The sequence below is a fragment of the Scardinius erythrophthalmus genome, assembly GCF_964197995.2.
Source record: "Scardinius erythrophthalmus genome assembly, chromosome: 25".
Classification (NCBI taxonomy): Eukaryota; Metazoa; Chordata; class Actinopteri; order Cypriniformes; family Leuciscidae; genus Scardinius; species Scardinius erythrophthalmus.
Window position 1 is genome coordinate 27,418,727 of NC_138245.1, and position 27,698 is coordinate 27,446,424.

The 27,698-nt window shown below is 35.5% G+C and overlaps 1 protein-coding gene across 1 annotated transcript in view; it reads right to left on the reverse strand.

Annotated features, from left to right (window-relative positions):
• cacna2d3 (calcium channel, voltage dependent, alpha2/delta subunit 3) overlaps window positions 1-22,770 on the reverse strand; it is a gene marked incomplete at its 5' end in the record, with an annotated part of 38,687 nt that extends 15,917 nt beyond the window's left edge. Inside the window, 15 exons of the mRNA XM_081357694.1 lie at window positions 5-85; window positions 981-1,055; window positions 4,144-4,161; window positions 4,674-4,807; window positions 6,144-6,222; window positions 8,367-8,480; window positions 10,950-11,039; window positions 11,160-11,234; window positions 12,392-12,542; window positions 12,750-12,810; window positions 13,264-13,395; window positions 15,873-16,035; window positions 18,914-18,973; window positions 21,247-21,363; window positions 22,600-22,770. Coding sequence (XP_081213820.1) covers window positions 5-85; window positions 981-1,055; window positions 4,144-4,161; window positions 4,674-4,807; window positions 6,144-6,222; window positions 8,367-8,480; window positions 10,950-11,039; window positions 11,160-11,234; window positions 12,392-12,542; window positions 12,750-12,810; window positions 13,264-13,395; window positions 15,873-16,035; window positions 18,914-18,973; window positions 21,247-21,363; window positions 22,600-22,770 — 1,521 coding nt within the window. The remainder of the gene's footprint in view (window positions 1-4; window positions 86-980; window positions 1,056-4,143; window positions 4,162-4,673; window positions 4,808-6,143; window positions 6,223-8,366; window positions 8,481-10,949; window positions 11,040-11,159; window positions 11,235-12,391; window positions 12,543-12,749; window positions 12,811-13,263; window positions 13,396-15,872; window positions 16,036-18,913; window positions 18,974-21,246; window positions 21,364-22,599) is intronic.
• Between the last annotated feature and the right edge of the window lie 4,928 nt (window positions 22,771-27,698).

Genomic DNA, 27,698 nt, shown 5'->3' on the forward strand with positions numbered 1-27,698 from the left:
CTACCTTGTGTTTTGGGATGGTTTTCATTAACTCTTGAATGGGGATGTCAGTGCCCACAACGCCTAGCAGGATGCCTTGGTTTTTCTGCAGAGAGACAATTTTATTTTCACACACATTTTCGTACGCATTTGTTCACTTCTCATTCTCATTGATATTAATGGGTAATTGTTTGTAAAGTGTGTTTAAAGTAAAGAAAAAATAAACCATTTTAAGCTGTTGTATGGTGGATATTATGACAAAGCTCAATGAATATGAACTATAAGTCAAACACACCATCAATGTTACAGCAATGTTAAACAAATAGATATGTATGAAAAAATAGTCGTTTTTAATGCAATTAAAATAAAATCTTGACGCTTCAAAATGGACCCAAAACACTCCATTCGACGGATGCATTATATTCCAAATCTTTAAAAGTTGTATAATAGATTTGTTTGAGAAAGAGACCACTAATGTTCACGTTCACCCCTAGCTCTTTATGAGAGAAGTAGAGATTAGTGAATGAATCATTCTTTTGAGTCTGATCTTTTCAATGAATCAGTTCACAAAGCGAAATGATTCATTCACACCTGTGAAAACATTTATAATATAAACTTTAGAATATACATGAATATTTATAGTTATATTTGACTAATATGATTAATAATAATATTAATAATAATATACAAATAAATTAATATTAATCATTTTAATATTTTTATAATAGTTCCATATGGAAAATTTTTAGAATATGTTTTAGAATATACATGAATATTGATAGTTAACAAATATTAATAATTATCATTATAAATAATATCAACAATAAAATTTGTATTAATATTGTTATAATTAGTGCTGTCAAATCCATTAATCGTGATTAATGGCATCTAACATAAAAGCTTGTTTATATTATATGTGTAAATATATATATTCAAACTCTAAATATGTGCTAGATCAACAGATATCATGTCACACATAAACACACAGACATTCTCCCTACCGTTTCATTCTTGGTGCTAAACACAGGCATGGCCACTGTGGTCATCGGGTTTGGACCTTTAGTCTCCCCAAGCTGCTGACAGACCAACAGAAGACTTTCAGATTTAAATTACATGAACATCTGAGAAAAATGCATCCAATAAAGATTCTGAATGGACATTGATCGCCACAGCCGGTTCATAAGCTCACATTGTGCTCTCCTACTGGCCTTCAGTTCAAGGAAGTTGCTGCAACATGAAATATTCAAACCAACGTTTTGATAAATGGCCGTGCGAGGTGTAGACAAGTGAAGGGTGATCTGGTGAAGATGGTTCATCTCTGTAGCTGAACTGTAAGCTCAGCTGCGGGCACGATGAGGGCTGACATGATTTAACGCATGAGCTCGCTGAAACTAGGTCTGCTATTCCCCCACCTCACCCTTATGTGTGTGTGTCCATTATGCATGTTTTACAGTAGCCCTTAAGAGGTTACGTGAATGCAGTTGTTTTTGAAAGAGGAAAACAGACAGAAAAGAAAAAGAAAAACAGTAAATATCCCATTCTTATTTGACATCTTTGTTTGGTTTTCCAGTAAAAAAAATGAAAAACTAAATATTAAATTCACTCTCACCCTCATGTCATTCCAAACCTGTATGCCTGTAAGAGGAACAATGAAATACAATGAAACTAATGAGAGCGAATGGGGACTTGAGCTTTTGAGCTCCAAAAATAGCAAAAAAACAGCATTAAATGAGCATAAAAGTGGTCCATACGGCTACTGACATGTGAAATATTAATACTTTTTCACTGAAAATATTCTCCTCTGTCATAGTTCTTTTGTGTACTTTCAAATGTGCATCAAAATGTCTCGTCGGGTTTGACATCGATGACGTGAAATGTCAATCTTCAAATCCGTCTCGTGTGTCTTGTTACCAATCAAATCCAAGACATCAAACCTGGTGTGACATGTTTTGATGTGACTTATTCAAATATGATGCAAGTGCAAATGAGTTTTTGAGAGATATGTCAGAAGCAAAAGATTCCCAGTGAACGACAATGAAAATATTTCAAAAATTATATTTTTAGACTTCTGTTCAAAAGTTTAGGATTGGTAAGATGAAATAAGTGTCTTATGCTCACTAAGGCTGCATTAATTCGATTAAAAATACAATAAAACCAGTAATATTGTGAAAAATTATTACAATTTGAAGTCTTTACTGTTACTTTTGATCAATTTAATTAATCCTTGCTGAATAAAATCTTACTGACCCCAAACTTTAGAACGGAAAAGTTAATTATATATACATTTATATAAAAAGCTATCACATGACAGAAGACTTGGAATATACTGTATTTGTATGGACCACTTTTATAGTGATTTTGTTTTTTTGGTGCTCGACAGCCCCAGTCCCCTTTCACTTTCATTGTAAGGAAAAGATCTGTGAGGACATTCTGTAAAACAGTTCCTTTTCAGTTCATCTACAACAAAATAAAGAAATTCATATGGGCTTGGAATGAATTCAGAGGGTAAATGATGACATTTTTGGGTGACAATTTTATTTTTGGGTGAGCTATTCCTTTAAATCATGTTTTCAGAATGTAACTTTACTCATCATTGGTCTTGTTCCACTGGCAGATTGGCAGGTTTGTTTCTAAAACAACACAAATCTCCCTCAGTCCCACTGAAGAGGTCTTTACAGTCTCTTATTCTGTCTCACATTCGGGAGCTCAAATAAAATTCCCCTCAGTTTGAGTTTTGTCCAACATTTGTTCAGTCTGGTTGGCGTCGTGCAGAACACTGAAGGTGTATCCTGCAGGAGCCAAATTGAAATCTGTGAATTAACCTTGTGCTTCCCCCTTCCTCTCCTTCCCCCCTCTTCCCTTCTCTCTTTTTCCCAGTCTCTGCCTCTCTCACCCCCTCTACTCCAATGTCAGTTTTATTACGGCTTTCGGAGATAAAAGCCAATGATCCACAAAATGATGAATGGGGTGTCTCAGTGGCCAAGATACAGCAACACACACTCCGGAGAACAATTCCCAACACCCTACGCCTATGCCTGTGTGTGTGACAGAGGAGGGTGTCAAAGACATCGGGTGGGTGCGAACACTTGCACTTGCACTGTGTGTGTGTGTGTGTGTGTGTGTGTGTGTGTGTGTGTGTGTGTGTGTGTGTGTGTATGAGTCTGTCTTATCGGAAATGGAATGGCACAGCGGTCGGTGTTGCGGTTCTCGAGTGAAGCCAAACCCTATCTCTGACCACATCTTGCCCTCACTCGTTTTTATCTTACGCTCTCTCACGCTGCGTTCCCCTGTAGCACTCTGCACCACATCCATGTTCAAGAACTAATAAAACGTTTCAGATTCCAGAAACGGAATACTGAAAGCATATTACAATGAGGAAATGCTGCAAGACACCAGTGACAGAATGGACACAAACAGGCTCTGTTCCAAAACCTAGTCAGCTGCCTTGCTGACTACAGTCTACATAGGCAGCATTCTAACTGAGTGACCGATTTGGAACATTCTACGCCATATGTCAAACAAATAGTGCTAAAAAGCACAAGCACAAACTCTAATGAGCATAAATATAAAAAAAATTGCATAAAATTAATATTGAAAAAAAAAAACATTTTAAACAGTTTGAACTATTTTAGTGATGCTTTTCAGTATTGAATGAATTACACACACACACGCACACACACACACACACACACACACACACACACACACACACACACACACACACACACACACACACACACACACACACATATGTACTGTGTATATATACAAAAGCTGTCACTGGGATGGAACTAATTTAGGAACTAATATTTACCATTTAGGTTTTTATATTTACATTTAGGTACTAATACAGATACTTTACATACTAATAAGGTACATTTAGGTACTAATTTATACCTTTAGGTATTAATATGTACACTTTAGGTACTAATATATTCCATTTAGGTACTAATATGTACCTTTAGATATTAATATGTACCATTTAGGAACTAATATGTACATTTAGATTTTAATATGTATCTTTAGGTATTAGTACGTACAATTTAGGTATTAATATGTACTATTTAGGTATTTCATGTTGTGCGCGCCCTTAAAATGCTGCCTCCGTAGGGAGCTCGCTAGGTTTCGGAACAGAGCCACAGAGACACCGGTTACGACTGTTACCTTGTGCGCCTGCGCGAGCTATAGGGACACAGGGAGAAAAATAATACGTGTCATTGACATGTGCTCACGTCTACACACATACAAGAGACACACTGCACGGTGTGTGACCTGATCTCGTTCTCGTGGTGCTCACTGAATGGAAGAGTGTCTTGATGAGACCTTCAGGGAGTTAACGGAGCTACTAATGAGCAACTGAGTTGCATTTTATGAGGGAGAATGATTGTAGAAAACACATACATTTAGTAAAGAAAATACTAGATTTTTTAGACAGCAAACCCTTTACAAAAATGTACCATAGTGACATTTGTTCCTGACAAAATTCCAAAGTTACTAGAGTTGTTTTTTAGATAAATAATAATATGGGATGTTCCTAAAACAATGTGACGTTTCTTGAGAGTCTTTATTGTATTTTGATGATTGAGGTGATTTATAAATAAAAGTTTTATTTTTGCAGAAGCTGTAGTTCACTTTATACATTTTTGTAAGGGATACAGAAGCTGTACACTAACACTGTGATTAATTATACTTACTGCGCTGTCCACATAGGCTTCAGTCCACACTGTGTCATGTTCATGGTCGATAACCTTAGGTCTGCTCATCACATGCAAATACCGCATCACGTTTTCCTGAACATCAGCCAGAGTGGAGATCTGACTAAAATAACCTGCACAACACACAATCCACAGCAGATTTTAATGACTCTCTGAACTCAGTACAAACATTTTTTTAACATTGATAATAATAAGAAATGTTTCTTGAGCAGCAAATCGGCATATTAGAATGATTTCTGAAGGATCATGTGACACTGAAGAAAGAAAATTTTGATTTTCCATCACAGGAATAAATTACATTTAAAAATATATTACATTGGGAAACTTTAAATTGTAATAAAATTTCACAATATTTTTTATCAAATAAATGAAGTCTTGGTGAGCAAAAGAGACATCTTTCAAAAACTTGTATATGTATATTTTGTCTAAATGCATTTCGGAATCACTTTCTATAAAGCCTGCAAATGTAGTGCATTTTGACAGATTTTCTTACTGTAATACATTCTTTTTAAAGGTATTCATAATGTTTTAAAATACAATGTTATAATCTTTTGTTCCTATTGAGAAGTCATTCAAATGCCCATTATAATATATTATAATTATAATGCTTATTTATTCATTGTTTTTATCCATTTAAAGAGTGTAAGGCTATTATATATATATATATATATATATATATATATATATATATATATATATATATATATATATATATATATATATATATATATATATATATATATATATATATATATATATAAAGAATTTGATTAGTTTTTCCATAAAAAAAGTCTGGGCTTTTGAATAACAATGATGTTAGTGCTATAATACATTACACTATTTAAATATATAGCCTTGAATATTTTGAATATTTAGAAATTATAACAGAAACAGAACATAATCATACATACTTTATTAAATTAATACGGAGTAATGATTAATAAGACAAGACACAAGCTGATCATCAAATGCCTTTCCATCCTTTTAGCTGTGTTGAAAATGTGCATGTGCTAGTGCAGAGGCTCCAGGTGCAGAGTGAGAAATTCTCAGCATGGTGTGTGTGTGTGTGAAAGCTCTCCTCATCCCGCAGCCAGTCATCCGTGGCACGGGCACATGCGAGTGATCAACGCTGTGCAGCCACAGGAGCCGAGCTGACAGGAAGAGTGATTTAGGCTCAGTTGACCCTTGACCTCTGCATGTCAGCTCTGCGAGTTGAGCCAGTTGCTGTCGCACTCCCATCAAGCACTCAACACCCGCGTGATTTCCTCCTGCCTTAAGACCAATAAACCCACAGCGCTGGCACGCTAACTCCTCATCACACATGGAAGCTGAAAGGAAGCTTCCATGCTCCAGGAAAACCCAGCCAGGATAATTAATTAACTAATTAGCAAAAATTAAAATGGAATGTAAATCAAATTCAGCTCATCATCCTCCAAAAAAATCACAAACCTTTATTAGCACACGCCATCCATTTCAGGTTATCAGCAAACGCAGATTCCCGGCCAATCAGGTAGGGAAATATACGAACCTATGGAGAAAAAGAAAAGAGTTTTATTTGTGCAATAAATAAATGTTTCAGTATTTGTATGTGAATAGTAAACATTTTTGTACTTTTTTGTATTATTGAATACTGATACACACAAAATAGCAGATGGACAGCTCCTAGATGTAAACTTTACACATGAGTAGCTTTGAGCTTGGCCAGCTACAGATTCAACATTTTATGTACGAATACTAATGCAATCACATTGGTCTCTGTTTCTTTTCATTCCTCTGTTTCTCTTTGTTTCTCCACACTGAAAACACACATGCAGCAGATCTCTGAATTTAAATAAAAGAATCTCCTTGTTTCCCACAATGCACTTTCCCAATGTCAGGGTAAAATCTGATTACTTGATTACTCATTGGAAAACAACCGCATTGGCGCATTTACTTAATTACACAACTGGTATAACAAATCAGACAGGAAAATTGTTCACCATATGTTTTAAGATTCGCACACGAGTACTCAGAGTGACAGCAATGATCAATGATACTGTACGATTTAAAAAACTTAAAAACATTTCACACAGTTTGAAATGCAAGTGCCTTACAACCAGTGTTATTGTAGTATTATTTATATGCTATTAGAGTCTTTATAAATATTTTGAATTAGCATTTATTTTAATATTTTCAGTTTTAGCAATTTTATTGTGCTTTTGTCATTTTATTAGTTTTTATTATTTTATTTATTTTTATTTCAGTTTTAGGCAACATTTCTCATTTCCATTTCATTCAGTTTTTGATATTATTATATTTTCACTAAGTTCTTCATCTAATATATATTTTTTATTTATTTTAGTTTTATTTCAGCTATCAAAAATGATTTGTAATAGTTTTAGTTGACAATAACAACACTGCTTACAATGTTTTATAAAAATTTTTGAAAATGCAATGTCCAGTGGTCAAAAAAAAGCTGTAAAAATGCTTTTCATGTTAGTAGTTTCTTTGAAAACTCGTTTATAAGCATGTTTAGAGATGCCCTTGCTGCAAGATGCTAAAAACAGCCAAATGCAACAACTTTACACATCTGATGGTGCAAAAAATAAATAGATCTATTTAAATTAAGAAGACAGATTGACCAAAATGCACATCGTTTGATGTTTATATACATTTATTTTTATTTATTAATTTGTGCACATGAGACTGGTTTCAAAATACGGATGTGTAAACTCAACCATTCCTCTCGATGTTCCTTCCTCCGCTCACTAAATTTTTCTCCCTCTCCCTCCCTTCTTTTACCCTCCATCCCTCTATTTCTCAGTACATTGCTCCTGTCTCCCATGTATAAATGGTTTTTGATTCCAACCAATACTGAGCGGTTACACCGCAGTGGGCCAGCGACAATTCACTCGACACACACACACACACACACACACACACACACACACACACACACACACACACACACACACACACACACACACACACACACACACACACACACACACACACACACACACACACACACACACACACACACACACACACACACACACACACACACCTTCTGCAGGCTGTAAAAACGCATTCCTCCTCCTGCCGATTAGGACATGAGATGCAGACTTACACACACAACCAATCCAGGCCAGGAATGTTCGCTTAACATGTTCACCTGAATGCCGAATGCTTTATGAACACGTCTGGTAGTGCAAATCATGCGGCAGTCGGCAAACACTGGTTCGCAGGGTCAATCGGGCGACTGATTCAGCACCGCTAAAGGGCAGGTACATGTGCAAACCCTCCAAATTTTGTTTATTCAACACATTCCCCCATGTTTGAAGAGTGTGTCAAATAAGCTGGTGCTGTCAGCAATTCAATATACATCAACACACTTTTCCAGACAACCACCGCAGCTAAATACAATTCCTCAAAATGTCAAAACACTCTCAAAAGGGAATTTTACACTTGTGCTGGGGTGAAAAAAGCAATCATAACTAAATCTATAAAGTAAGAGAAAACACACTGTACTGGAAAAGAACCAATATACTTGAAAGAAATTTGAAAATGCATCTCATTTAGGATTTAATTATAAATTAAACATTCATGCTTTTATGCTTGTTTGATGCTTTTAAACTGAAAATGGAGTTGCTATGCATTAAAACCCTGCTTTTTAATAATCTTTTATCTTACCTTTCGCTCAGGCCAGTTATATTTGGCAAAAACATCATCATACATTTCAGTGGCTCCATCCGTTATCAGCATGATCGCCTGACTACATGAACTTCCACGGCCGGTCTGATTAATCTGCACAGTGAGAGGGAGAGATAAAGAGACATGAGAGAGAGAAGCTTTTCACTTTGAGAATGAGAATTCAGAATAAACAATCAATTTGCCTTAATAAGATTCACAAATAAAACAAAAATGTAACAACAGAATCTATTTTAGTGGGGAAAAAAAACAAAAAAAAACAAGAGAAGCAAACAGGAAATTGTCTTCAGTACATTATCAGGCTCTGACAGATTGCTCATGTATAATGCTTTGTAGATGATACTGTGTTTATGCTGTATGATAAAATGGTTCTGGTCCTGGATGCTGATTGGTCGATCTCAAGACTAAGTAGCTACTACATATAAATAGTTAACTACATTTTTCAGTATAATAGTAACAGCAGCTTAACTGTGGACACAAAATAGCACAGCCTCTCATACTTTATTGTTTAATTATGCTCTGATCACATTGTTTGTATACAGTATTTTTGTGATCACTGTAAAGGCTATAATGCATCAACCTTATTAGGGAAGTATTGCATGTTTTGATCAAATCTTTGCAATAAGCGAGACATAAAAATAAACATAATATCAGTCTTAGGGTTATACACGCAGTCAGGTCCAAAAGCATTTTTTTTTTATTACATTATTTTATTACACTATTTAAAATAGCTGTTTTCTATTGTAATATATTGTTATATAAAATGTCATTTATTCCTGTCGTCAAAGCTGAATTTTCAGCATCATTGCTCCAGTCTTCAGTGTTATGTGATCACATGAAACATTTATTATTATTATTTTCAATACTGAAATATATTTGTGTGGAAACGGTGATACATTTTTGTTAAGGATTCTATGATGAATTTGAAATATAAATCTTTTGTATTATAAATGTCTTTACTATCACTCTTGATCAATTTAATGTCCTTGCTGAATAAAAATATTACTTTATTTTACAAAAAAAACTTACTGACCTCAAACTTTTGAACAGTATTGTATAATGTATTAACTTATATTGACAGTAACAAATCCTGATGATCATGTTCTCCACATGATTTGAGTTTATTTCCAAATTAAAAAGGGATTTTATTTCCAAAATGTTCTGACTTTTGGAGTTTCAGCTGATCAATTAAACTAATTATCGTTCTAGAGCTGCTTTACAGCAGAATTAAAATCTGTTTGCATCATTGATCATTATTTACCTGTTTAACATTGTAAAGCTGCTTTGAAACAAACTAAAGCGCTCTATAAATCAAGGTGACTGGACTTGACAGAGGAACTAAGCAGAATACTACATAGTATCTCATAAGCCCTATTCACACGGGATTAGTATTACCTGGTGACCTCTAGTCATTTGTAATAATTGCGGAGGTTGTCTGCATTCTTAATTCCGTGCGAATCGGCCATGTCTGTCATTTGTAAAGTAAAAATTCCCCCGCAAATGACCTACCATATTTCACCGAACACCGAGGTCCTGTGATAATATTAGTCCCGTGCGAATCGGCATCTCTGTGATTTGGCAGGGTCGAATATAATTTTTTCAAGGTTTTTGTTTCCTGTGCGCATTTTTATCCATCTTTCGCGAAGAATGGAGTGTTTTGATAGTATTTTGGGTGCTGCGTCATATCACTATACAACATACAACTATACAATTTGCAGAAAGAGAAACCTGAAAACCATCAGAAGGGCAAAAACAAAAAGAATGATTAGATGGAGATGAATGACTAGCAGCATTCTTCTGTTTATGATATTTCATACAGCTAGACCTATAACGACAAGACATTTCCAAGCAATAGCCTATTGACATCATATCCGGGAGATAAGTCAGTAAATTCAAGTAAAATCACAGGCTTCGCTTATCCCGTGCGAATGCGCCACACGAAATTTAGATGGAGACGTTTTGCTGCTTATACAACCTGCATTATGGGTGATAATCAGGCTTTTGTGTTCTCTAATGTAGTCTTTACACCAAGCGAACTTTACTGTGGTGCAGTGAATGATGTCATTCCAAAAGTCAAAGACTGCTGCATCTATTTTATTTTATTTTTTATTTTACTTTCAACCAATCAGGCACAAACACAGCATGTGGTCGTTTAAAGGGGCCGGACTCTGGGTTTTACGATTACCATATTAATGGACTGGCTCTAATGAATGTGACAAATACAGATACAACCCCGTTCCTCCTTTCTGTCTCTCTGTTTCTCCCCTCTCTGCTCTTTCCGCAAGACTAGTGGTCTGAGAAAAGAGAGATAAAGGGCGCAACTGGACCGACTTTGAGCACTATCTCGTCTGCAATTGCCTTCTCTTTTATCAGCTTATTAATCAGCGCTGCCAATTACCACAATTAATCACAGGGAGAGATAGAGGTGTCTCGAGGAGGGGCCAGAACAGCGAGACAAAATGCAGGCTCACACACGCAAACACACACACTTGTGTAGGAGCAGAACGAAGGGTTGTCATGATACCGGACCCCTGTAATCTCAGGGTTTTGGTAATCTTCACCCACCTCATTTAAGATAGTGAAAGCCTCACTCAGTGCATTGCCCAGGAGTCCGATTCCTTTGGCGAATAACTTGTCCAGATGCTCTTTAAAGTGCTGATGAATAAGAACAAGAGAAATGGCTTTCAGATATGGTTTAGGAGTCCTAATTTCATTGAAAATTAAGTAATTACAGCCAGCAAGTGTGTGCCATTGTTTAATAAAAGAAAGACATACATCCTTATTAGTACTGTCAGCTTGAACGAGAGTGCCGTTTAGACAGGACTCCACATAACGGATCTCTTGGTTGTACTGGAAACACAAGATGTATTAGACACAGTGGGCATTAATTAAACAAAGCTTTCAAATTAATTGATATCCTAAAGGGTAATAATTATTCCACTCATAGATATTAAATCAAAATTTCCTTGCGTTTTTATTATGACAATGTATAAAAAAAAATAATTGTAATTTTTTATTTTAATGCTAACATGATTCATTACATTAAAGGGTTAGTTCACCCAAAAATGAAAATTATGTCATTAATGACTCACCCTCATGTCGTTCCAAGCCCGTAAGACCTCCGTTCATCTTCGGAACACAGTTTAAGATATTTTAGATTTAGTTCAATCTTAAACTGTGTTCCGAAGATGAACGGAGGTTTTACAGGCTTGGAACGACATGAGGGTGAGTCATTAATGACATAATTTTCATTTTTGGGTGAACTAACCCTTTAATTACTTTATAAAAGTTTCTTTATAAACGTCGGTCAGGTTTTTTAAAATGTTTTTGAAAGGAATCTCTTCTGCTCACCAAGGCTGCATTTATTTGATCAAAAATACAGTAAAAACAGTAATATACTGAAATATTTTTTACAATTGAATATAACTGTTTTCTATTTCAATATATTTTAAAATGTATTTATTTCTGCAATGGCAAAGCTGAATTTTCAGATATCTTTCTAATATGGTGCTCATCAAATCAGTTCTTATGACTATGAATGTTAAAAACTGTTCATATTTTTGTGGAAACCGTGAGAATGTTTTTTGTAAAAACTATTAATTATTAATTTTAATTAATTACAAAAACAGCAATCTTACTTTTGAACTGTAGTGTATATGACATATATAAAATAGAATAATATAAAATAAATGATATTATTTTAAAAAATATATGATTTTATAAAAATATGTCATGTAAAATAATTTATGTTTTGACATTTCTCTTTGCAAACCATGTTAGATTAAGTTTCTCACATCCACTCATCTAGAATCAATTTGTACCTTTTTAAGGTTTAGAAACTGATCCTAGACCAGCTGCATTATCCTGAAGCAGCATGATATCGGAATTATACTGTATCTATATTCATAAAAACACATCATGCCTTTGGAGAAGAAGGATAATGCTCGGAGAAGACTACGCTTTCCCAAGCCTTACACAAGAGAGGACACTTTCTCTGTTCGACTCACAGCAATAATGTTGAAGAAGTCATCATCCCCGAGCGTGTCCAGTATGGAAGCGACCGTCTGTCTGGCTATAGTCAATCTTAAACCCTTCATACTGCCACTGACATCCACCAGAATCACAACATCTTTAGGTGAGGTGGCCGCCTGGATGTACCTGAGACAACAATCATCACACAGAAATGTTAATGCATGAATTCACTCATAAATTATATATAAATAAACTAAAAAGTTAGGTTATACTGGAATCTATTCTTGAAAACCAAACAAAACCTTACTGATCATGCTCACCACCACAAATCAAATAAAAAGCACAAAAGAGACATTTCAAGAATCATTTAAAGCAGAAAAAAGTAGTTGATACCATTTTCTGTTCCTGCAGTCAAAAGCAATGACACCATGTTCATCAGGATGCCATTTCACACCTGAAAACACACATAGTGTAAAGAATTTAATTCACAGGTTGACATGAAAGAATTTGACATTATATTGTATATGGATATTGTTGATATTGTATTTGGCATATGGTGTACTTCCCCCTCACATACATCCTAGTGTCTCAGAACCTTTTATATACTAAAATCATTTTTCACATTTATGGTTTTATAGTTTGCAGACTCTTTAGTTAGAAATCAAATGATGGTATATCTCTGTGACTCAGCTCTTTAACCACATCTGTTTAGCACAAATAGCTAATTTATGTAAATTTGGCATAATGCTATAAGATGTAAGATGTGATTTAGTCCGCCACAGGCTTTGATTAATGGAACACATTTTCTCTATGTCCTCTCTGATGGTCTGTAAAATTAAAACATTAGTGAAATCAGCCAGTTTGATCTTCATCAATTTCTGCGCAGACATAATGCAACATCACGCACCTGGGTATTGTCGGAAAAAACCTTTAGCGCTTCCAAAGTACTGCCAAATAAGGGTTGGGTCCCTTCTGAAGTTATCCACGAAAACTTTGTTCAAGGCTTCTGACCAATAGACTCCGTTAACAATGTCAGGGTCTAAAAGGGATAAAGATCGAGAAAATGAGTGAGAAAAACTGCTAAATTTATTTGAAGCATAATTTGCAATCATAGGCAAAACGCAGTTCTAATTTGAACTTTAACCCTAATTTCGATCGTCGTACAAGCCCAAAGTGGTGCAGTTATATCACCTCATCCCAGTTCCACCCCTCCTTCTGCTCCAAGTCCAACCTGACTCCATAAAAAACCTCTTGCCTTTGTCCTCAAGCACACAAAGCGACGCCATTGAAAGGCCATTACGGGCGCACACAAAGGGACGCGGTGCAACCACCGCGCGTGAGCGCCCACTGCAGCATCCACTGATCACAAAGAGAACAGCTACTTTAAGAGTGATTACTCTGTTCTCAGCGCGTTCTTCGCTGGGGCATTGAGCCCTTGGCTTCGTTCATTGCGCCGTCCCCAGGTAGTTATTGACCCGTAGTGCTGCAGTGACACTGAGGAGTTCGTTCTCGGATCAGTAACTTCAGAATGACCTGAGGTGGTTGGCTATTATCACTGCTCTATGACATACTAACTTACCTCTCTCTATTTTTCACTCCGCAACGTCAGGACACCCGAGAGCTGTTTATCAGTGGCGCATTCAAAGCTATTAAACGGTCAATGAAGTTGCTCTCTCTGTTTCTCTCTTTGTTAATCTGCAAAAACAACTCATGAATGACTACATGTATGCCCTTACATGTTCAAAATGACTTAGTTGGCATGAAATGAAAATTATTTTTTATGTTACCCGTAAAAGCCTTTTTAATGTTCTTGAAAGAAAGAATGTCTGTATTTATTTGATCAAAAATCTAGTAAAAACAGTAATATTGTAAAATATTATTCGAATTTTAAAGTAACAGTAAAACTGTTTTCAGCATTGATAATAGTAAAAAACACTATTGACCACCAATAATAATTCATAATAACTAAGCAGCAAAACAGCATATTTCTGATCAAGTGACACTGAAGACTCGGAGTAATGATGCTGAAAATTCAGCTTTGCATCACAGAAGTAAATTACATTTAAAATCTATTCAAATAGAAAACAGGTATTTTACATTGTAATACCATTTCACAATATTACTGTTTTTACTGTATTTTTCATCAAATAAATGCAGCCTTGATGAGCAGAAAAGACTTCTTTCAAAAACATAAAAACATTTATCGATACCAAACTTTTGACTAGTATCTAGTTTCTATATGTATCGTACTATCGTTCATAAATGCATATGTTTATTTATTTTTTATTAGTTTTGACCTCATAATTTTTAATCCAAAAATTGTTTACGTAAGACGGACTTCTCTAATCATTTAGCTTGCTTAACCTTGCCATTTTCTTACAATTGACTGAAGTTGACTCAATCAAAAAGTGGTGGATAGAAGTTAATTTCTGTTAATCTGTTTCACTTGCATGTATGTCAAAATAAGGAGGAAAATATCTGCCACTACATCCATTACATCGCAAATTTAAAGGCACACTATGAAACTTTTGACCCTCTAGCAGTTAAAAAACAAAACTTCATGTATTTTGCAGAAGAACATTGTTTCGGCTCAGCGTGACTGTGTGGATGAACTACTGCTCATAAAATATTCTCTACTAGGATCATTAATAGATACGGAAAGGATCATTAATAGATACGGAAAGGATCATTAATAGATACGGTAGTTCCTTGAAAATAAATTCCAGCACAACAATCATAATCAACAACCCTTCACTTCATGATAATGCTTTACAATAAACTCTGTTAGAGAGCTACATATGGTGATTTATCTGTTCAATAAAATACCTTTCTCACCTGTTCAGTGATAAAAACACCATCTCTGCGTCGCTTTTACAACATTTAAAATGTCTCAGTTCTCACCATCATCGAAAAGCCAAGCCATCATTTTATTACGAGCTCTGTTGGGTTCTGTTTTTGCCAGCAGACTCTGTTGCATTTTATTAAAACGGGTGATTTTGAGACTTAGTTTGCTCAAAGTAAACCTTTCTTGCTCATTGTGACAACTAACAGTCCCATGCACACCATAAACGCATCAAAGTAGCCAGAGCAACTTTTCTCTATTTATGGATATGACGAGACATGATTTCCTGTGAAAACCATCAAAATATAAACACTTATAATAGGCTTAATATAGTGAATCAGTGTAAGACAAAAAAGTTACATAGAGTACTTTTAAGCACTTTGCTCCTGCTGGTAGATGGCTGAACTGCAGCATTTTGTTGCACAAAACACATTTTTTGCAAGCAACATACAGTATAAATCAACAATATTTCATTACATTATAGCAGATGTTTTCAAGTTTTAATAAGTCTTAAAAGAATAAAATGGAATGACATTTTCCTATCCTGCTGCACAGGATAGTAAACAGTTTTAGGACTGTGCTGTTCTTGTACTGCCATCAACCAATCAGTGTGTCATGTTGGTTGAATCATAACCCATATCCTGTATGCCCAGGTTAAAAACAGGTTGCGTTACCTTTATTGTACATGTTGGTTGGCACCTGCACCACGCTAAGGCTGAGGTTGACAGATAGGTTACTAAAATGATCGTTGGGTTCCAGGAGGAACTCTCCTCCCAGCTCCACGCTGTTCCCATCTTCATCCACCTCGTTTATCAGCACTGCGTTGAAATACTCGTACTGCAGGAAGAAAAACGAGCAAAACAAATCTATATAAAAGTGTCAGGCTTGAAAAAAGAAAATGTGAATGAAAAAGTAAACATTTTATTTTAGTTGATAATACTGCGATATTCATTCTATGGTGTAACAGCACTTGAACGTTCAAAAGTTTGAAGTAAAAAAAATGTAGAAGAACTTTCATTCATCAAGGACACAATAAACTGATAAAAAAATGACAGGAAAAACATTTATAATGTTACCAAAGATTTCTATATCAAATAAATGCTGTTCTCTTGAACTTTCTATTCATCAAAGTATACTGAAATTTTTTTTTTTCAACATTGATAATAATGAGAAATATTTCTTGAGCACCAAATCAGCATATTAGGATGATTTCTGAAGGATCATGTGACTAAAGACTGGAGTAAAATTCAGCTTTGTCATCACAGTAATAAATTACATTTTAAAATATATTAAAACACGAAACAATTAGTTAAAATTTTTATTTTAATTTTAATTTTAGTTAAAATGTTTCAAAATATTGCTGTTTTTACTGCATTTTAGGTCAAATAAATGGTAAGCATAAAATACTTCCTTCCCCAAACCTTTGAACGATAGTATGTCAAAAAAAAAAGTTTAAACAACCTATAAGATTGATCACCACTTAACAAAGTACGCAGTTATGTTTAATTTAAGTGTCAACTTTGGCTCAGATGTTTTTCCAAAAAAGTTAATAATAATTTTGGAGTTTTTGGATGCAGACTTCATCAAATCTGAGCACAGTTTGAGACACTATTGAGATCTGAAACTCTAGAGGAGTGTGAGTTTACATGTGAGATTATCAGGGTCTTTCACTCAGACAAAAAAACTACAGAATGTTCAGCAAAAGTCTCTGTTTAATGGAGACATTAAACATTGCTGATTTCTCTTTCCTACATGAAAACAGTCAGGTATGCTTAACCATTTACTCTAAACCATTAAGGCCCGGTTTCACAGACAGGGCTTAGACTAAGCCAGGATTAGGCCTTAGTTCAATTAGGGCATTTAAATAGCTTTTATAAACGTGCCTAGGAAAAAAAGAGACATATATTAAGATATGTCAGTGCGAGTTGCTTTCAGTTAAGACAGCTCAAACATGCATTTTAGTCTGGGACTAGGCTTAAGCCTTGTCTGTAAAACCGGGGGCATAAATGTTAGTTTACGAACTGCATGCGCACACACACACTCTATAGATACAACATTTCATGCTTGCGTCCCAGACGAACTATAAAGGATATCGGGCAAAGAACATTTAGTTTGTGTCCAGAGGGCATGCGTGATTAAACTACCTCTCACTTTACTGGACCAGAGGTCATTCTGTGAAAAGAGGCTATCTATCTGTTAGGTGAGTGTACTTGATAACACCTTTGTGTTTACTATTAAGCGGTTTGTGTATGTGTGTGTGCACTTGGCTTTAGTTCCTGTTGGGGGGGGGCATCACTTCAGAGCTCAGCAATGACAGCTCATACCACGGCTGGGCGCTCCGGTGATACACCCCTGGAGGGGTGGAGGGGGAGCGGAGTCGAGAGGAGCGTAGCGAGGCAGAGGAGAAACGCTCCACACTCAGCGTTTCTGACAGCACTGCGACAAGCTTTTGAGGGTTATCAACAAACAGCAGGAGCAGGTGCTTGCACACCCCAACGAGTCCCGGTCCCAGTGGGTCCCAGTGAATGAGAACTTCTCATTCAAAGAGTCACGGTCAGAACTGTTTCATCCAGACCTTTATAGACATTCACTCTCGGCCAGACCATTTATTGAAAGCTGAGTTTTTATATACTCACACTGAGGCACTAAAATAATTTGATTACAACGCTTAAATAACATAACATTATTTTCATTTGATGCATTTTTTATTTTTATGCATTTTTTATGCAGTGCATTACTCTTTTTTATTTTTATGCTTATTCCTGTAGTAAATCTCTTAAAAATTTATTAAAAATTAATAAACCATACTTGCAATTACTAATTGATTGAACAAATAATATATATATATATATATATAAAAATATTTTTTTTTTTGCATTATTATTTTTATAATTAGATTTATTTTCTTGTCTTCACAAAAAAAATCACAAAAATGTATTCTTTTAATAGATTATTCTTACAATTACTGATCAATTTACATTGTTATATACACAAAAAACACAAATTAAAATTTGTTAATGAGAGTATAAAATGGATTAAAGTGTTAGAATAAAGAGTGTGTATCTCTAAAATAAACATCCTTCAATTCAGCCAAAAGGTTTTTGTTATAAAAAACAACATACAGAAATATAGAGGGTACAAAACCGACTCTTTAACTACAATTAGTTGTGTGAATAAAAAAAAAGACACAGTTTATGAATTACTGGAAATGTATTTCTACGTACAAGAGAGTGAGTGCATGAATTCATTACTGAGGGGGGATACCATTATTTTAAACGTATTTTGCTTCAGTGAATTTTCCATTTGTCCCTGAATAGCGCAGCCAACGTGGAGTCATTTATCTTAGTCGGAGTGCGGAGGCCGAAGCGAGGGGAGGGCTTTCCGGCACATAAATATATATATAAATATAATTCACTTCAAGAACTAAGCTGGAGGTCATGTACAGAATATTTGCATAAAGCAGGGCTACAAGATTATGGCAAGGAGAGCAGGGGCTTTATTAAAATATCCCTTAAGATTATATTCTAAAGAACACAATAGAATATATGAAATATTCATGAAAATACAAGCATTTTAAAAATTAATATGCATGTAATTTTTGTGTTTAAACAAAATTTATAAGAGCATTAGAGTGATTGGGTTTTTTAAGAACTGTCCATGGTTCTGAAATCTTATGTAATACAGCAAAAACATACAAGTGTACAAACTCTCTCACCTGTAGGTCAGGGTTCTCCTCATGCTGAAGATGAGCTTCCTCTGCCGCTTCTACAAGCCTCTACACGTGAGTGACATGACACAGACAACAGCAGAAACTTAGAAGAGATGATTGATGGCAAAATACACAGAGTTGTTCTTGATGAGCAACATACTGTTAAAAGATGCAGACATTTGTGAAAATAGCCTCTAGCTACATGTAGAAGGCATTTTATAACTTCATTTTATAATTTCATAACATCATTAACAAATGTATTACATTTTATAATGCTTATCAGATTATAAGTTAATGTACTTTTCTTAATGTACTTCATATGGAGGGGGGTGGGGGTTGACTTTCAATAACTAACTGACCCTGAGGAACATTCACAGATGTAAAACTTGACAGTCATAATGATTTATTTATGAAATTAATTGTATAAGGTGACCTCTTTAAAGCAGTAATATAACGTTTAGTTTACCTGCAGCTTGCAAACAGGTTGTATTTCACATGGTGACTTGTTCCCTTGCGGCACACGTGTGTGTGTGTGTGTGTGTGTGTGCACAAAGGACAATTTATGTTTTGTCGTCATTTTTTTTTTGTTGCATGGAGGTATAATTGCTTCCAATCCACAAAGCGCTTTAGGAAAAATAATTAATACTTGTCGCATTTGGTGGAAATTATAGCAACAGAACCAAAAAAAAAAAAAAAAAGGGCTTTGTGCCAATTTTATAAATACATGCTACAAACCAAGCTGCTCTGTAAAATATAATACTATGAGGCTATGTAATGTGTCCCTGAAAAAAAAAAAAAAAACATAATAAAATAACGTGTTCTAAATATGGTTTAGATCGGCCTACAAACAGGGTGCGAATTATGGCAGTCAAAACATAAGGCTGGAGGGGGCTACACACAAGTAGCCTACTTTTCAATCGTGTTTTAAACGTCTCATTAACCACAAAAGCTAAATCACGAGATAGAGAGGGCAAAAAACAGTTAGATAGAGCGCGAATTTTCACCTGTTGCCGAACAGGTGGCGCTAGAGAACTGAATAGCGCGTTTACCTGAGGAGGTAACCACAGCAAATATAGGCCTACAAACGATTATTACGGTAAGTTAACAAACATGACAAATTGGCATTTATAACGTAAGCCGAGATTTACATCACAGACAGGCCTATCCTAAAAAATGTTTTAACATTTTGTTTACAAAGTCTATTTGACGGTTAGTTAGGCCTTAACTGTTTACGTTAGGCCTTAACCTCAAAAGATTACACGCCGAAAAATGGCCTACCTATTAGCCTACAAATTCCTTTAAGACAGCTCTGAAAGACAGTTTATTGCTCTGACTCACCTAGTTCCTTCTTTAACCACCCCAACAGAGGTTAAGTTGGAACTTTTTACAGCTTTCAAACAATAGGCTATTTCAGTCAAATAAGTTTGTCAGCGCGCGGATTTCATCTCACTTATATGCTTGCTCGTGAACAAAAGTCGCGTTCGCGTGAGTAGTAGGCCCTAATCATTTGTCATTTTATTATAGATTTAACATATAACAAGTATGCCTAAATAGCCTAACAAAAACCGTTTTAAAATAATTTAAGATGGATAAACACGAACATTATCAGTAGAAAAATCACTAAAATCACTCTGGATAAACATTTAAATATTTTTTTTCATTTGTGGGCTATTAGTAGAATTATTTTCCAATAGAATAAAATGTGCTGCAATACACTTGGATTTTTTTGTGGTATAAATTGTATCAAACTCCCTTCAAATCCGGCGAACGTGTAAATTTATTCCGTAGGCCTAGCCTAAATACGCGCGTGCATTTTATAAAATCGGGATGCAGTTGCTACAATTGCATGAGGTGTATTTCATGGGTTTTACCTTTCATGGCAAACCGACTCCATTGCATCATAAAGTGACTGTGTGTATCTGCAGGAGTTAGATAAGCCTATCTCCTCCACACACACAGGCAATTAAAGCCTGGACCGTGTGTGTGCCTCTGAAGAATAACGGCAAGAGCCGGTTGTAACGGGAAAATCTATATGTTCTTCTGTATAGAAGGGAGAAGCTTCAACCGAGATGCTTTCTTTACGTTAGCAATAATTAAAGCTGTTGCGGCTGCTGCATCCAAGACAATAAATGATTGATGGAAAATGCTGAAACAATAAGAATTCATGCGCAAATCGTAAAATAATTAAAAAAGGCAATAGATAGCCTAATAATAATTCCAATCTTTATTAACAACAACGAAAAACTATAGACGATGTTATTGAAGGCTGTTTATTAAAAAAAGAAAACGGAAGACGCATGCAGAACATTTGATATTCTCTTCCTCATAATTGTACTTACTCGTGTGGCCTCAGCTTTTTTCCGAAATATTTCCTCCATATTCTGCGCCACATTTTTCACCACTTTTGCGCCGTCAATCTCTTCTATTCGCACCGATTTCTCATGTTCCTTGTATTTCTAAAGAGAAATAAATGAGTCATGTTACGCAATGAATATAGGCTACACACGACAGACATTTTACTACTTTTTTGGTGTCAGTGTGGTCAAGGCTGAATGACATTTTGTTAATACAAATTATTTGAACAATACAGCTTTAAAAGAACTTTTAAATAAAACTAAAGCATATGTTGTTTTCTTCAAAATCAAATCAAATACCTAAAATATCAATTTTGAATGCAGCTTGTCTGGTAATAGTGAAAGTATGTTGCATGTATTAACAGCAATTTATTAATACAAAAATAAATGTAGGCTATTCAACTCTTTAATTAACAGGCTATAATAAAAAAGGACATCAGATCGCAAATAGAATAAAATAAAATATTTTTTTATTTAACTGCATTCATATTTGCACACTTTAATACAGTGGATCACTTTATTCTTTCTTTGCTGTGTGTGTGTGTGTGTGTGTGTGTGTGTGTGTGTGTGTGTGTGTGTGTGTGTGTGTGTGTGATCCTGGTAAACCCTATGTTGTGGTGACCAAATGTCCCCACAATGATAGTATTACCAGTTTTGACCTTGTGGGGACATTTTTTTGGTCCCCATGAGAAAAACAGCTTATGAATCATACAGAATGATGTTTTTTGAAAATGTAAAAATGCAGGAAATGTGCTGTGATGGGTAGGTTTAGGGTTATAGAATTTACAGGTTGTTCAGTATAAAAATCAATTTGTCTATGGAAAATTCTCATAAAACATGAAAACACAATGTGTGTGTTTCACATTTCAGTTATCAAATAATCTCAATGGAAATCTTATAAGAAAGTCTCTGCTTTTCTTATGAACATCTAAAGAAAATCTCCTAAGATATTAAAAAGCAAATTCAGACATAAAACTCAGAAACTTTAGGGTATCACACTATCAGATAGTGTGATACCCTAAAACATTAGTTTAAGTGATCAATGTCCAGCATGACAAGTACAATTTTCTGTGATAGCATAGGGGCATTTACATTTGCAAATCTGAGGGAGGGAGGCAAATATGTGTGGCAGCGGAAGATGGATGGATGAGACGTTTTTTTTTTTGGTAAAAATGACGAGAGACAGTGATGGAGAGACAGGGGACAGTAAGAAGAGGCCTTTACAAGTCTCCATGACCTACGCTTTGCATTGTCTCTTTGTTAATGCAGCTGTCATTCCCATTTGAGTTAGTGCCACAAGTCTTCAGATAAGCACGTCGACGTGCGCCTCTCCCTGACAGCGGCCTCTCTGATTGGCCGATAAGACCAATCCTCTCCAGATAACGAGCTCAATCTTGTCCCTGTAATTGGTGGAACTGCTGCTGCAGTGTCTATTATTGGTGGAGGAAGAGCGTTGTGGGTGGGCTGCTTTGGGGAGGGTGGGCGTGGCTTGTCGAAAGGGCCACGCATTGTTGGAGGGTAATTGAAATGGAGTCAGAATTCAGTAGAAAGATAATAAGTTGTCAAGCCTGGGCGAGTCTGGATAATGAACTACACTTCAGACAACGCTGAGTCTGCAATACAAGCGACACCTGAAGCAACAGCACTCAATGGCCGTTGTGATATTAGACTATTCAAACACACTCAGGCATCGACGCCTGCAGGCTTACACCACTCCACAATAAAAAAGCCTTTCTGATTAAAATAAGTTCATGTGACAGATTTAATAAAAAAAAACAAAAACAAAAAACACACACTCAAATCCCAAAACGTGTGCCGCACAGACTTTCTGATTAACAGTATGCATACACTTTTTTTTAGGACTAATAGACATAAATGGAATCAACACACACATTAAAATCTTCTATCTTTTATCTTTCAGTTTTTTAAGGCAACATTATATAAATTGCATCAAAACACATCTCAAATCTCAATAAGTGTTAAACACAGTCCTTAAACTTAAAAAAAAAGCATTTCGTTTAGTGTTAAGTAAAACATGGAAATGCATTTCATGAAAAAATGTGTGGACAAAAAAATGTGACGGGACACTCTGGCACATCTAAAAGCAACGTTTTACACACTCCTTTCAAATTTAAAAAGAGCCTTTTTCCCGTTTCCAGTACAAGAGAAATATGAATGCATGTCTTTCTCCGTTTTTTAAAGCACAACGGGACATAAATCACATGAAATCACATAAAAAAAATTCACTGAATCTAAAAAAACTAAACATAATGTGAATCCAAAAACAGGACATACATTTGCATGCATGTCTGTCTCAGATTTGTAAAGTCAACAGGATACACACACACACACACACACACACACACACACACACACACACACACGTTGGGGTTTCCATGGTTTATGGGGACATGGTTCATGGTTTATTCCATAAACAAAATTATTTTTCTACTGTACAAACTGAATATTCTATCCGCTTACACTAACTCTACCCATCACAGAAAACTTTCTGCATTTTTACATTTTCAAAAAACATCACTTAGTATGATTTATAAGCTATTTTCTGATTTATAAACTGATTTATAAGTCCTCACTAAGCCAAGGATTTTGGATATTGCCATCTTTGTGGGGACATTTTGTCCCTATAACGTAGGATTTACCAGGACCACACACACATCACTAGTTCCACAATCCTAGTAACTTACAAAATGTCTTGTGATAAAAAAATATTTCGCTTTTTTTTTTTTACAAGACAACAAATAGCATGAAAACACACACTCTGGCACATATCAGACCCCCAACATGTTTCTAACACCAACACCCCCCTCCACACACACAGATCGTAGCACCACGCGGCAAATTACCCCTTTAAGAGAGAGACCATGGAGAGTTATTGAGGCGGAACAGTTCATTTCACGCCTGTCCTGCCTCCCCACCCCTCACCCTCCGTCCCGGCACCCTCCCCAGCCCCAAAAAAAGCCATAATCAAAGCCATTAATGCTGCGTCAATAGTGATGATCACCCCACTGATTCAAAACACAGTAGAGAAATAGTCCTGGGGAGTGTCCCAAACTACCAGATGCTCCTGGACAAAACAGGTTTTTGCCTTCATATTCTCAAGATGCTACAAAATTATTCAGTGTAAAGATGCCTAATGGTAAAGTATTTGCACAATCTGTTATTTTGTTGGGGCGAGGTGGAAATTTCAGAGATTGAAAGCAACAAAGGGTGACATTTGTATGGCTTCCCCTCCCCCTCCCCTTGTGTAAAAATCAGGTAATTTTGCATAACAAGCTTAATGATCACTCTTAACGATCCTCCTTAATGAACCGGCCTGCTGCCTCATCCCTCCCTTTCTGCTTCCAGCTCTTCAGACAGGCAGTTCATTGGCCCTGAGCTCCACCCATCGGTCACGCCCACTGAGCAGGATGATGGGAAAAAGTGCAAACATACGCAGAAATGGCAATGAAGAGAGAACACAACTGGCTGGGACATTTTACAATGTGTTAATGTGTGTGCGCGTGCGTTTAGGCTGATGATTGAGATCATTCTGGGTGGGACGAAGGAACATGTTCATTATTGATGCTTTTGGCTGAATCGGGAACAGATTTCCATCTTAACTCTCACCTTAAAGCGATAGTTCAAGCAAAAATTTGTCATTTTTTACTCACCCTTATGTCATTCCAAACGTTGGAATGTTGTATTTTGTAGATTATAAACAATCTTCCTCATTTCTTTTGAATACAGTTCATAGTAGGGATGCACCAAATCTTTTTGGGCCGATATACAACATTTTTAACAAACAACTATTGGCCGATACCGATATTTATTATTTGCATAATTTTGTCATTAAAATATAGTTTTATATTAGCAAAGTTCAAAACGCATGTATTAGTATATACTATAGCTAGTTTATTGCTGCATCGTCAAATTATTTTCTTTGAACATGGATTGGATCAATTTAACACTCAACAGGCCAACATTATAAGAGAGGCACAGAGTAAGATATATATAAAAACAAAATAAAATACGAATACGAAAATCGGTGCATCTCTATTTCATAATGACCACATCTGTCCTAAATGGACAAAAAGCACCACAAAAGTAGGCATTATGATTAATGCACTATAATCAATCATACAATTTTTATAGCAAATAACGAATGGACATTTAAGTTGATATCTCATAATCGTCCACTCCACTGAATTTAATTTGCATTCGCCTTCAGATATTAAAAATATCTTGATGTATCAAAAATATTGATGGACAATGCCATATTTGGGGTCATTATCATGAAGTTTCATTGGTTTTTGTGTGTTTTGTAATGAATATGTTGTGCTAGTTTGAATATGCACAATGGGAAATTCGATTTTTCAGTAAATAATAACCCAAACATGAATATTCTGTCATCATTTATTCAAACTCATGTTGTTCCAAACCAGTATGACTTTATTTTCTTATGCAAAACACAAAAAAAGATATTTTGAAGAACGTTGGTAATCGAACAACACTTGAGTCCATTGACTTCCATTGAGTCCATTCTATGAACAAAAACTAAAGGTGTGTCCTAATTCACGTACTTGTGCACTATTCAGTGCAGTTTTGTGAATAGTGTGAGTAGTGTGTTCACATTGATGTAAAAAATGCACTCAATTGTCACAGCTTTCTTTACATTGCAAAGGGGGAGGGGCCATCAGAGGACATAGTGTAGTATAAGTGCATAGTGTATCATTTGGGACATTTTTCAAAATATATTTTTATGTTCCAGAGAAGAAAGACAGTGATACAGTTTGGGAGGGTAAGTAAATGATTTTAATTTTTGGAGTATCCCTTAATATTTGAGTCTGTTTCTCACACTAAGCTACTGTACAACTTTAGAAGACTCGGAGTTTAGCGTATGGGTCATATGGACTAGTTTATGCTGTACGTTTTGGAGCTTGGCAGACCTGGTTACTATGAACTGAACAGAAAAAAAATGTTTTGGAACAACATGAAGGTGTGTAAACAAAGACAGAATATTCATTTTTGGGTGAATTATTCTGTTAACAATTACACAAGGTAAATCAGCCACATTGGTCTCGGATCAGTGGATAAATACAACACCGGTAATGGCTCTGACTACACTATAGATTTTTCTGCAAGTAAGGGCCCAATAGCTAAAGACAGACCCTGAATCTCAGTTTTAGTTAAACAATCAGTGTTTGTGGACACATGTATCCTTCACAAAGACAGACTGATCTACCTCACTAACATACATGAAAACTCCCATCATTCTCAGCTGTAATTCTCAAAGCCTCAGTTTCAATTTCAATTTCATTTCTGCTGTTTTATAAACAGACCCGGGCTAGTTCAGTTAAAGAGTCACGTACACACATTCTGTGAGGAGGTAATTACGACGATAATATGTGCACTGATGGTGAGAGCTGGGCTCTTATCTCACACCAACACTGAGAGACTTATTAATACTTCAGAGAGAGAGAGAGAGAGAGACGGGTTATCTCAAAACATCCATCACTGTTTTTCCTTCAGTAGAATCCGAGAGGAAATGAAGTGTGTTCCATAGTATACAACGCCACCGCATAGTGCATTCAAACAACACGGTATACTGGAACAAAGAAACCAGGTGGAGACCTTCATCCGCAAAATATCGGCAGTCACATAGATGTGAACTTTGATAATAAAATATTAATATTGTAACGTGTCTGAGCCTTTTCTCTCTTTTAAAATAGTTATCAATATTGAATTGTTTCTATGTAAATATAAACCATCATGACTTGTTGGTTATTTGTTTGTACTTTGTGTGATATTGTCTGTATAATAATTTGATTTTTCTTTTTTGTTGGATCTTGTGAAGCACTTTGGTCAATTATGATTGTTTTTAAATGTGCTATATAAATAAAATTGAACTGAACTGAACTGAATCACACCAAAAAGACCACCTACACATTATGAATGGATATGAATGGGGAAATAGATAAATAATAAATTAAAAAATAAGACAAGGGCCGTCAAATGTATGCTTTATTGGCCTGTCTAATTTCCCTTGATTTTACTACTTTATATATTTTTTGAAGAACATCATGATTTATTTAATAATTTTAAAACATACATTTGTCTCCAAATGCTTGAATTAAAAAAAAACATTTTTTAACCCTGTGACCAAAAAGCACAGTTCATAATATCAGCTGCCACCGTGTGGCTAAAGTCTTTAGCACATCATCTGATGCTCCTTTTTCATTTATAAAGAGACACATTTATTCAGTTATTCTATTTGTCCAACTAGTCCTACACAGGTGTTTAGATGCAAAAGACAGATCGGGGGGAAAGAAACTGAGTGTAATGAGCCTTATCCAAAAACTCTCTCTCTCTTCCACACACACACACACACACACACACACACACACGTCTCAGATTATACACCTGGATGTTGTAAGGCA